The sequence below is a fragment of the Haemaphysalis longicornis genome, unplaced genomic scaffold (assembly GCF_048455015.1).
Source record: "Haemaphysalis longicornis isolate Haplotype H1 unplaced genomic scaffold, Haemaphysalis longicornis Haplotype H1 scaffold_819, whole genome shotgun sequence".
NCBI classification, from domain to species: domain Eukaryota; kingdom Metazoa; phylum Arthropoda; class Arachnida; order Ixodida; family Ixodidae; genus Haemaphysalis; species Haemaphysalis longicornis.
Genome location: NW_027526451.1, coordinates 31,000 through 43,514, shown reverse-complemented (window position 1 = coordinate 43,514; position 12,515 = coordinate 31,000). Strand labels below are relative to the sequence as shown.

Below are 12,515 nucleotides of genomic sequence, written 5' to 3'. Positions count from 1 at the left end.
GGGCTAAGGTTTAGAGAGAGGCTAAAACTGATCGACCAGTGCTCGTGAGACCAAGTCAGACTTGCTGTTCTGTGAGATGGGCTTCGACAATTTATTCTATGGTGTTATGTATTCCTAGTGCTGCAAGACATTCCAAGGACGTTGCCAGTGGGAGGGCCAAGGCTTGTTTGTGTGCTTTTCTAATGAGGGTGTTGGGCTTTTGTCTGTCGATCTGCTGCTTGGAGGATCGTGAAAGGGGTTATATTGGCAATTGAGGCATGAAAGGATAGATGATTCCCTCCGAAAATTTCCTATCAACATTTTATCACAAATTAGGGTGACTTGAAATGCACTAGAAGAAAGGTGCTGGATGAAAAAGCTGTACGTAGACCAAAAATGTCACAGTAGAAGATTGTTGGTTACAAGATTCATTTTATTCTAGTCATTGATCACAAAACTTTGCTTCGAAATGACTTTTTCTTGTGCATACGCGGAAAGGCTGACTAGAACTTAAATACGGACGTTAGAGTAAATTCGTTGATGCCAACGTTTTTAGATTAGGTTGGTTGATGCCTTCACAGCAGCACCTACCTTAGTAGCACTTCAATGCCTCCTCTGACATTACTCCGAATTAAAAATTAGATCAACTCCGTGCATGTGACGTACGCTGGATTTAATTTTGAAGGGAGGTGAAGCGAGGAGGAAAAACATGAATGAGGAGGAGGAGGAAAAAACGTTTTTATTTGAGCCGACAAAAAAAGAAGGTGGGTGGCCTCTTCTCAGTTCAGAAAGCCGCGAGCGACTGCTGCTGCTCTAGCCCGGGAGGTCAGGCGTTCCTGAGTCCCGAGCTGAGAGCTGGTCAGCCCGCACTCCCACTGCTCCGGGGTGGGGGAAGGGAGGGGGTTCGGGTGGTCGGCGCATTCCCATACAAGATGGTAAAGAAGAAACTTCGCAGTGAACAAGTACTACATCATCGTACTGTTTTTGTCAAAACTTTTGCTGTATTCCATGCTTATCTACTTCTATGCATCGCTACGTATCACTAACAAGAAAGTTACCAAAACTTTTTTAGACCTCCTTGATAAGTACTAAGTCTGGCAAAGCAGGCAAAGTCTCGTTCACAAGGCGGGTTTCTATCATGGTTTCTATGCAAGGTTTCGTTTCATAGCCTTGGCCACACGCGCCTAATAGTCAGGACAGTTATAATAAACGTAAAAAAATCTAAATAAAAGCATTGTGTTCAATTAATTTTGCGTTTATCTGCTTTTAAAGACAAGAAGAGCAAGCTCATATTTTGATTGTTATTATCATCATCATTTGGTCCCCATGAAAAAGGAAGACTCGCTAACGCACTGGCGGGACTGGCGCTAAGGTTTGAGGTCTGCGATTATGGATGAAATAGCTGACTTGTACGCGGTACGCAAGTCTTTTAAGCTTGCGTTCTGTGCACTCAGAGAGCAGACACTGGCGTGGGAAAAGTGCATGAACAACTGCTCACCTCATCTGCGGGCAATCGCCACCCTGCGTGAAATACAGACGAACTGCAGGACAGCAAAACTCGTCGGCACCGAGCTCTTGAGCAAGTACCCGGACATCAGAGAGAGGGTGCTGTGTAATGTAGAAAACGAGCTGCTCGGAGAAAGGGACCGGTTGGAATCAGTCCTGTAAGTGGAGACCTCATTTTTTTAGTTCTGGTGAACCTGATGCTATTTTTAGGATGTTTTGATGTCGCTTGCTCACATTACACAAGTGCGAGTTTTGGTGCTACAAGCGTTTGTGATTGGGAGTGTTTTCCAGGAAAGATTTGAAGAAGTCTCAAAACATTCTAAGCAGTGCCTGCCAGCAAGCCATTCAAGCTTACGAGCAACAGTCGCAAAGTTTGAGCGTTGAAGACATCTGCTACAGAAGTGAAGTCTGTCCATCCGTGGCTGACATGCTGGAATGGATAACATCTGCTGAACAAGAATTCGGCAGTCAGTATCCTTGGCCGCAGAGTAGAATGCTGTTTTTTTTTTTTTTTTTGCAATAATTGGTTACCCTTCACATTTTCGTTCCAACAGCCAGTATTGCAAGCGATTGATATTACATTCTTATATTTGCCTCAAAATAACATTTAGTCTGTCGTTAAGAAATTAGCGGCAAGGGAATTCCCATGGATGCAAGATTTGAGTGCAGCTATGAATAAAGTTGTTAATGTGTGCTTATTATGTTGCTGTTGAGCGTAGGCCTTGTAAATTTGTGGTGGCATTGAAATTGGTAGATTTTGATGCATCGTTAGTGAAAAAAAATTCGCGTAGCCAAGATTTTGTTTTAGAGGGCAGGAGGAGGGAGGTGGGGAGAGGTTCATTTCGTCCTGTGCCAAAGTTGATACACATATGCATGCGCTTGTCAGCGTTTTGGAGGGGTTTAAACCCTTCCGCTGTGTGTCACTTAATCTCCGTTCAGTGTTGTGAATGTAGCTTTTACTGATCTGGAGGCATTGCTGTGCAACACCAGCCTCTTTCAGTTAGAAATTGAAATGAAATAAAGAAAATGATGTAATACATTTTCTTGCCCACTCCTGCTGACAGTTACTAGAGCCATGTTGCAAAATTAGGGTGAGGTGACTGAACGCATGCTCCGTGGGCAACAAAAATGTGTGTTTGTTTGTCAGATCCAGCCCTCATGCTCTTGGCTGTCAAAGGCAGTGGAGGGTCTTCCGTGGCAGTGCAGACGAAAACTGCCCTCAAGCTGGATTTCGCTTACTGTTTTCAGCATATTCAGTTGTAGCGGGACCGGGCTTCTCTTCTCAGCCTTTTTTTTTTTTGTCTTTCTCCACTCTCTTTTTTCTATGTTCGCACCTCTACTTTCTGTACTACTCCACAGGGCAATGCAGATACCAACGCTTTTTTCAAGGGAGAGAGAGAGAGACAGTTTCTTCAGCAGTTAGTTTGAGGGCGACGGCACTTATTCATTTGCAGTTGCCCTTTTCCTTCATCCAATGTAATCTGCCATGATATTGACCTTGCCAGTAAGCCAAGCAGCAGGCAATCATCTTCACACTCCATACTGGTACAGCCTCATCGTTGTGGATCTAGCAGAATGGGCAGTGCGCATTCCTATGTTGCAGGCTGGTATGAATTGGAACATGCATTAGTGTCAGTTTAGCCATCGTTTTTTTCTATAGTACAAGGGCTGCAGGCATTTAAAGAATAGTTTTTACAGTGTTGCAAAATGAGGTACTTGCAGGCTAAACCAAACAGGAATTTTGCAGACTAAAACTCTGTTTACTTATAGACAAGTGCACAGGATCTTTCCAAAGGTGTTATTGAAAGATGCTTAGAAGAAAGCATGTTCAGAACATTTCAAAGTCAGTTCAATCTACATGTAAATGAATAAAATCACTGGAAAAATTGCTGACTTTAAAATACTTTCAGTTCATATGATTAGAAATTACATTAGATGTAAAAATGGCTAAAACTGTACAATTTAAATGCCATTTCAATACACTTACAAATCTTTTCATTTTGATTGTGTAAAACAGCCAATCTCCAAACAAGTTAAGAAAGGTTTTGCAATTCTTGAGTTCAATCATCTATGTATTGCTTTTTTTTTTTTCAAAAGTGCTGCAACCTTATTCCAACGTAACAGTGATCAAACTGAGCCATGAGTGCCTCTTAGAATTTTCTGCTTTTGGGAAACAAAACAGTGTAACTGTGAACAATGCATCAATTTTGTGCTTATAGACATATTGTTTTGTCAGCATGTTTTAGGAACTCTGCTTTCGTTGCTTCAAGTACTGTGTAACCCCGATGATACGACTTTCAAGGGACCGCGCAAAATCATGGTACGACCGGGGTGGCGTGTGATTGGGGTACAAGTAAATGCCGGCCTAGTAGACGGTATCATGCGACAGGTGGGCTAAAAACTTATTTAAACTACTATATTTGGCATGCTCTCACACAATTTTCGGACGCCTAGCTAAAATCCTAAGGTTAAAGAAAAAAAGAATGCCTATTTGTGCCCCTCTCCCCTTCATGGCATCTGTATGAGCCAGCCAGACATGCACACACGCCACGCGACCCCCAATCTGTCCGGCGCTAGCCCGCCAGGCCTGCACCTTGCGTGTTAGAGATTAGCTGGGAAGGCCGATGCAGCCGAGCAACTTAAAAGGGAAAAAGGCAAGTGTGAAACGGCCAAGGCTAAGCGATACAAACGATGGTACGAGGCGGCGATGGAAAAATGGCGGGAAAGAAAGGAACAGAGCAACAATGCGGCTTTGAAAGACACTGATCAGCAGAGAGCAGACAGAGGGGGAGAGAGAGCATCGTGAAAGGAAGAAACTTGGATCGTGTAGGCGAGGCAAGCAGGTGTTTGGTCATCGTTTTGGGGTTGTGTTGTATGTGTTTTCACGTTCGTCGGCTCGATGGGAGCATCAAATTGGCTGTCCGTCGGCCACCTGGACTTTCACTTCTCGCGGTTGGCATGTTGGCATTCTGCTGCTGCATGGGGCCGTCGAAGGTTAACTCCTACCTGCCAGTATCCGCCTGCTTGCTTGTGTAAGTTCAGCAAGTGGTCTGGCCTGCCTGCGGACCTTTGCACATCAAGCAGCGTCAAACGGGGGTAAGAATAAAGAAAGGTTGGGATGAGGCGACGAAGCGGTGTAAAAGGTGGGAAAAATGCTGGTTTATCCCCGCAGGGTCTGTCATATGAAGCCGACCGCGTGCACCTGTGCGTTGTATAATCAGGGTTTTTAATGCATTGTTTTTATGGGGAGTTTGCCTGGACCGCAATGATCTGTCGTAAGAAGCTCATCATTGTTAGACCTAGGGACGTATCATCGAGGTTCCACTGTAATGAGAAAATTAATTTTATCAGATGCATGAGCACTCCACAGTTGTACAGTGTACAAATTCTGCCTAGCACTCCACAAGTTGTACAGTGTACAAGTTCTTCCTATTGTTTATTAATGAATTTATCAGTCTCCATATGGTCATGCTTACACATGTGCATTTTACATTTGCAAATGGCAATTGGCAGATAAAAGTGACATGCCTATGAGGCAAGCTTGTTTCTCTTTAGATAAAGGGCGTCTTTGAGGGCACTTTGGTGTTGGGGGAAAACACTCCTTAGGACCCTATGTTAGGCAATGCTTCAACATATGATCCCTGGCAGTTTCTGTAATGCAACTCCAGTGGTTGACCGGCCAGCACCAGCATTCTGCATCAGGCATTGAACATTTACTCTTCCATTCTGGGAACGTGTCACGGAGTTCCATTCCCATTCCATTATGTACTCTTTGAATTACAGAATGGCAATATTGCTGCATAGTGGCTTTCTTGCTGTAGAGGAGGATGTAGGTAACAAAGGAGAAGGGAGAGGAGTACTGACATAGATGCTGTAGTACAGGCTGTGGTACAGGGTACAGGCTGCACATTTTTCTTCTTCACCTTTACACTGCTTACTAACTGACATGTTTGCCCAGCTACTAAAGTTGCTTGGTTCTGTTGAAGCTGTTGCATGTTCAGGGGACATTGTATAGATGCAGATAAACATTTTTGGTAAAGAGGTTTTAGGAGAGCCTCCTGCTGCATCTGTGTCCTGGAGGCCTTCACTACAAAGCTAAAGGCCGAAGAATTTGGTATACTAATACATTGCATGCTTTTGCATGGGCAGTCCTAATCGGTAAATAATACAAAGAAGTTATGGCTGATAACTCAGAATGTTTAGTTGACATTAGGAATTGGAATTAAAGCCTGGATAAGTGCTCGCAATAAACACCATAATGTAGCGTTGTCTGCCCTTGTGTGACTGCTGCATTAAGGGAGCACAGTAACCAAGGTGTCCTACTATCCACCTAGGGAACAGGTACGGTCCTGCTGTCTGCATTTCACTGGGTAAAGGTATAAAAATTTCCTAGTACTTGGGTATCAATTACTTTCGATGTGCTCCCTGATCCATCGGGCACTCTTTATGTCATGCTCGCATCTGTGTTTCCTGACCTGTGTGCATAGTGTTCATGCAAGAGAGCTGCTGCTAGAAGAAGCGAATTTTGGTGACGACTTCAAGACTGCAACTTTTGTAAAAGAATGGAAAGACGATGCAGCATTGCTCGAGTTCCTAAATGGTGAGCTTGTAGTCACGTAAGGATGTGTAAAAGCTGCGCAGGCATGAGAATGTTGTGTTTTGGAGCATATGAGGCCATTCTGAACAACTAAAAACCCATTGTATGTACTGTTTACATTTTAGTCTTTGTTTACATGTGTTTGTTTAAGGGGATGCTGACAATGTTCTATTGAGCAATGTAAAATTTTCATTTGTTTTAACTTGGTTAGTCTACGCCCGCAAATGTAAATGAAGTTTTGGCCATAGCTCATACTGCAGATGCAGCTCCTGCTATGGGGGTCTTTTATGTCACAGGCTTCAAGCAGCTGAGTTCAAAAATCAATTTAGTACCATAATGTGGCAAGTTACAGGTATGTGATAATTATTTTCTCACATGAAAACTTTTGAAGCCATATACGTTACCTGCCTTTTTTAGCAACATTCTCTCTCTTATGACTTTAGAAATATGTCCAAGTGTAAAAGATGGTATTAAAGATGTTTTAACGTATGATTGTCGGCCAGGATAATGTCACGAGAGCATGTTTAGAATTGTGCTTACTGTTCTGAAGAACCTATGCAAGCGGCATGGTGAACACTTCACAGGTTCACCAGAAATCGTCTTGGCTGCCAGTGGTTCAAAAACATTTTTTTTTTACTGGAAATAGCCAGTCCTTCGTTACTTGCCTGAATAATATCCGGCACCAAAGAATGTGGTTTTCTACAAAAAATATTATAAATAACGGTAAACTTTCAAATTTCCCATCATCTGGCAAAAATGACACCAGGAATGATGTCATTTTAGCGGCGAAGCCCCCTGGGGCTTGGGCTGTCAGCGTCTCCTGTTGTCGTCATTGTCGTCGTCATCGTAGTATCACGTAGTCTGGGACACATGTATTCCAACACTGGGACACATGTATTCCAACGCCTCACGCTAGAACGTAACGTGTACTAAAAGAACACACCGGGACGCTCGTTTTCCAACGCCTCGCACTGGAACACTTCACCCTTCAAAGACACGAGAGTTACAGCAAAGCTCTATACATCTGTACATCTCCGTGGGCAAAAATGCCAAGGCGCCAAGAATACGCTTATAAATTGCATGCTTCGCCCTTCCCCATGTTTCACGTTAGTTGGGGTGGCCCAGGATTTTTTTTGGAATGTAGTGAAGCACAAATTTTTATGCTAACGTAAGTGCATTCGAGCATTCAAGGAATGCTCTCAAGCAGCGATTCAGGGGGTGGGGGGTGTGGGGGAGGGGTGCCTTCATAAGTTAACAAATACAGACAAATGAACGAACAAATTATTGTTTCTCTTTTTCGCAGTCATCAGTCTGCATAGTGAATGTAGTATGGCTGTATGTTGATCTCTTGTCTCCTAAAAGAATTGTGGGTGGTTAAAAGAACCACGAAGACAACATGCAACTTTGCTTTATTAGAAAGACTGGGCAGCTCTTACCCTGGCTACAATTTTGTTTGGCAGGAAACGTTTCTGCCATCACTGAGGCATTAGGGGGTGGATTTTAAATTGCCTGTTTACTGCTCCACTATGTGACGTTGCAAATTCCCTGTGACGTCCTTGGAGGAGCAGCCAAAAATGGGAGGCCAGTACACTGACTCGAAGTTGTTGCAAAGAAAGCGAAATTTTGGAACCGTTGATCAAACCTAGCAAAATATAGCAGGCTGCTTCAGCATTGTAGTAACCCCATGCCAGGTAGCAGTGTAGCCATGGACTTTGTTCTTACCCCAAACAGTGAAAGTGTAGCCAGGATTGGATGACATAAGCTCACCTGAACTCTAAGTGCCCCGTGAAAAAATTGTGGGCGCAATTCTTTCGACTTCAAACGGTATCGTGCTGTTGTGAGAGCCACTCCAGGGATGGCACAAAATTACTGCAGCTCAGTAGGTTGCTCGTCGTGCTCACCTCCAATTCATGCAGATTTTTCTTGCGTTATATCACGGTGAGCATTTGTTAAAGGGGCCATGAAGACAAAATGCAAATTTGTTTTGTGTGTTTTGTAGTGTCCCTAGCACTTGCCGAGCAGTAAACGATGCTTTATTCACTGAGAAATTAAACAACTTAAGCCAAAATTTTGATTCTCCTGCTGAATCTTGTATTTCGTGACGTCTGCGATGACGTATCCAGGGCAGGTACTTGAGCGAAATTTAGTATACTGACTCGGGCTGCAGTGAATGGCGAAGTGCCTTGTTTATCGTCAGTACTCCCAGATTCTCAGATGGTGCCACAATACCGCTCAGGACCGCTGTCCGCGCTCGCTTTGTTTTTGTCCGGATTTGTACCTGGCTAATTTTTGATATGGTTGATAGTAATCGTTTCGTGAAACATAGGGTGTGCTCGACAAACAGAGTCACAGAAGATAATGTCGCTTATGCCATTTGGCCAGTGTAAGTTCAATGTGCCGGGTGGCTGTGCAGCTATAGCCAGCATAGTGCGTGCAGTATGCACTTGTGCTTCTATGTTTTCATGTGCATTTGTAACTTCTATTGTTTACCCCACCATTATTACTGCTATAAAAAGAATGTGCATTAATTTAAGTGCAAATAGCTCGTCCTGCAAGCTTGTAAGCCATGCCTAACTTGCATTTGCTTTTGCCTGCTTCAGGCAATCGCACAGCTGCCCATAACACGTCATAGGTTCTAGTGTGGGAAATGAACTAGTGGGTCCCATGACCATTTTTTTCCCTAATTATACAGTTTATATGAGTGAAGTTTGCGTTATAAGTGGTGTCAGTGTTATTCTAACGAGGCAATCTTTCAAATGAACCAAACTTGCATTTTGTCTTCATGGCCAATGTAAGTGTCATGTCACCAAAAATTGACTTATTTTTGTTTGAAGCACTGTGAGCTTAAGTTGAAGCCCCTCAAAGCTATTTAAATAATTGGTTAATGTGATTAGCATCAGCCAATCACGTGTGTCACAAGGTAAGTCCGTGAAAGTAGAATGGGCCTCCCATTCTTCCATTTTCCTCAGCATATAACATATGTCATTGCAGTTTGCATTAAAAGTGGCCTGAGTGTTCAAATCAGCATGAGTGTTATGCCCATGTGGAAATCTTTCGATTGATGCAAAGTGGCATGTTGTCCTCGCACCCTTTTTGTGCACCATTGAAGTTTTATTTCAGGGTTGCATTAGTGGCATGAGAAAGAGACTAACAAAAAGCAAATAAACTATCAATATTCTTCAATCACTTGATTGTCTAGCAGCTTCTGTATGGGCTAGTTGTTGCTTTTTTTTTTTTCAGCTTTTAAAATTTTGTAAGCATCAACTTTGCAGTGCCATTGACAGTTATGAATAGCCAAATGACCTTCTGCAGTTGCATCAGTTTTTCCATCAGTTTGCATGGTAAAAGCATAGCCCTATTGCAACTTCTACAAATAATATTTTTTTTATTGTTAAGGTCTCAGGACCATAACGTCTCTTTTTTCTTATGATTTCGAAAAGTTTTGAATTCCTGTGTGTATTGTATCCATTTGGCAGGAAAACTTGTCAAAAATAATGGTATATAATTGTGTATACATACATGGCTTAATTTTTTTTTCCTTCCATTTTTCAGATGCATTGGCAACTACAAAATTCATAATGGAAATGTCGTAGGCAGCAACTTCGGTGTCCGTAAATATGTCCAGGTCTTCAATGGTTCATCATATAAGATTCCATGGTCACCTGAAACATTCTACCTGTTAATAAAGTGTGTATGATGTTACTTGCATTTCATTGCACCATTGCAATATGTTGCAATTTTCAATTCCTTTTTTGCAGGTATGATCAGAAATAGATTTCGTTCTAGGTGATGGTTACCTTTTGAAAAGGGGAGGAGCCAAGTTTACAAAGCCATAGAAATGCATGTTGGGTTTGCACTTAGATGAAACAAATGGGAGCCATGGGTGTTTGACAGTGATAATGACAGACTGTGTTCTCGCAATTTATGTAGGCACTGCATATTCAAAATTGACTCACTCAGTGTGCAATACACTCTGTTTAGTGGAGCAATGGGCATTGTTACTAAATAATATCAGCATCACAGAGAGCAAAGACAGTGGAACCTTGTGAACTCAAAACCCAGGTGTTTAGATTTTGGTAGCTATCTCTTGGGGAACGTGTCCCCCCACAGCTGAAGTTGTAAAATGTACCTTATTCACCCATTGTCAAGGACAAAAAAAAAATCATTGCCATTCTACTGTAAAAGTGGATGCACAGCGGAGCTGCTTGTGGGTATTGGCCGCGAGGCCAGGCGAGGCCCACCACTGGAGAGGCCGGCGCTGCCGGCGCTGCGATCGTTTTGACGTCACTTGTAGGATCACCGTTCATTTCTTGCTGCGTAGTTGGCTTGCTACGCGTGACACTTCGCTTAGGAAGCGCGTTCTAAAAGTATTTTCGTGTTAATTGCCTTCGTTTGAAGTTAATTCTCAGTGCGTCAAGCGCAGTTCGACCTAATGGTGACTGTATAACCGTAACCACTGTGGTAGATTATCCGCAAACACCGTGAGCGTGGTCGTGTATTACGCATGCGACCGAAGCGTAAGCATGCAGCGGCTTGTTTCCCCGATCAACAATGTGGACTACGATGATCGCTGAGTGAAGTTTCTAGATTTCCCTTGTTTGCAAGAAATGTATAAAGCAGGAAATCGTGAAGCGTTAACTGCTCGCAGAAGCACACGCACCCGCCGTGCCTGCCCGCACGGCCGACGGTGCGGGGGTGCGGCTCGAACCGACGCAGGTCGCGGCAGCAACAACTTGTCGCCGCTTTTTAAAATCACACAAGTCGTGGAAAAGAAGTTCCAGATTGGTGAAAGTAGATGTTAGTGTGATGAAAAATTCTGATAGGTAGTGTCATCAGCTGTGGTTTTCAAAGCGATGCTCAAATATCTGCCGTGATTTACGCCGACCAGCCGCGGAGGTCGGTCCCGGCAGCGCCGGCCCGTTCACGCACGGTGCGGCGAGCGGCCGAAGGGTGGCTGTGCTTGCGCGCAAGAATCGGCCGAGGCCGTGCAGGTGTCTTGATCGCCCATCGCTTCAACGGAAATCACCGCGCTTACGAAGTTCCCAGCGCGGTGAAACGTTCTGTTAGGGACTGTCACTCGCAACTCTAACGGCGATGAAATATCTGCTGCGACGCCAAGCCTAGGCCGTCGCAGCGCGGAGCTGACTGAGCACCTGTTGCGGGAGTCCTTCGACGTGCTGGCACTGCAGGAAGTGTACATCTATAGCGACACGCCGCGCCTGCCGTGCTACGTGTGCCATCTCAGCGCCACGAGCTACCGCCTGAGGTCTTGCAGCAGCACACCGTGCTGCGACGCCACCCACCCACCGGGAAAGTCGCGGGCAGCGGTCTATGTGCGCGCCACCCTCAACAGGGCTCCTGTTGACCTGGCCCCAGTTGCTGACGGCCCAATGGAGTGTGCCGCCGTGACAGTACGCATGGGGACAACGGACACTACCGTGACCAGCGTCTACATCCGGCCGCAGAAACCATGGGACGCCGTGGCGCTGTGCCGGCTGCGCGCAAACCTGGATTCGGACGCTGTACTGTGCGGCGACTTCAATGCACATCACCCTGCCTGGGGGAGTCATCGAGCCACCCGAAGGGGACGAGAGCTGTTAGACGCCATCACCACCTGTGGACTGCACGTGGCCAACACCGGCAGCCCTACTTTCGTCCGCCCTTGTCGTCGCAGTGGCACGGTCCAGCAGTCATGCATCGACCTAACCCTGGTGACGCAGCGGTACGCCTATTCCTGGGAGACCGCCGCCAGCACGTGGGGTTCTAGTCACTAGCTGGGTCGACTCTCTGCACGCCACTCTGCACGCCACTCCCGGACATGCAGCTGCTACGGCTTCGGGCCCGCCGCAACCAGCTACAGAGGAAGGCTTTGTGAAGCAAGCGCTTAGAGGATTGGACGGAGTACCGGCGGGCGGACGCCCAGTGCCGCCGACGGGCACGGCAGCGTCGCAGGCAGGGCTGGGAGTCGCTGTGTTCGTCCATGGACTCTCGTAAGGACCCGGGCAGAGCCTGGCGTATCTTTTAAGGCTCTGCTGGGGCCTACCACCACCAGCCGGCGTCCCCTGCATGCGGTCGCTATATCCCTGGGCATCACAGAAGGGGCCCTGGCGGAGCTGTTCGCCGACCAGTTTGCCAAGGCCGCTCAAACCCCGCCTCCAGTTCCTGCGGCCTCACCCGACGCGGCGCCAGCCGCCCCACACGACCAGAAAGTGGTGTCCCTCTGCTCCACGGACATCACGCTCCGTGAGCTGCAGGCCGCCCTGAATCGATGCCCCAAGCGGCGGAGCGCTCCTGATATGGACGGGGTTACGTACCAGATGCTGCGGAACCTGGACGTGACTCAGAGCCGCTTCTGCGACTGTTCAATCGGGTCTGGCGGACTGGTGTCCTCCCGCCACCCAGGCTCGTGGGGCTCATCTCGCCAATTCTCAAG

At 45.9% G+C, this 12,515-nt stretch overlaps 1 protein-coding gene across 1 annotated transcript; it reads left to right on the top strand.

The window, feature by feature from the left end:
• The first annotated feature begins 1,294 nt into the window (after nt 1-1,294).
• Nucleotides 1,295-9,790, top strand: LOC144150952 (AFG2-interacting ribosome maturation factor-like). Its single transcript, XM_077682258.1, has 4 exons — nt 1,295-1,643; nt 1,777-1,956; nt 5,973-6,085; nt 9,635-9,790. Exons 1-4 carry the CDS (start codon nt 1,369-1,371, stop codon nt 9,673-9,675), a joined length of 609 nt encoding a protein of 202 aa, XP_077538384.1. The 5' UTR covers nt 1,295-1,368; the 3' UTR covers nt 9,676-9,790.
• Nucleotides 9,791-12,515: the final 2,725 nt, after the last annotated feature.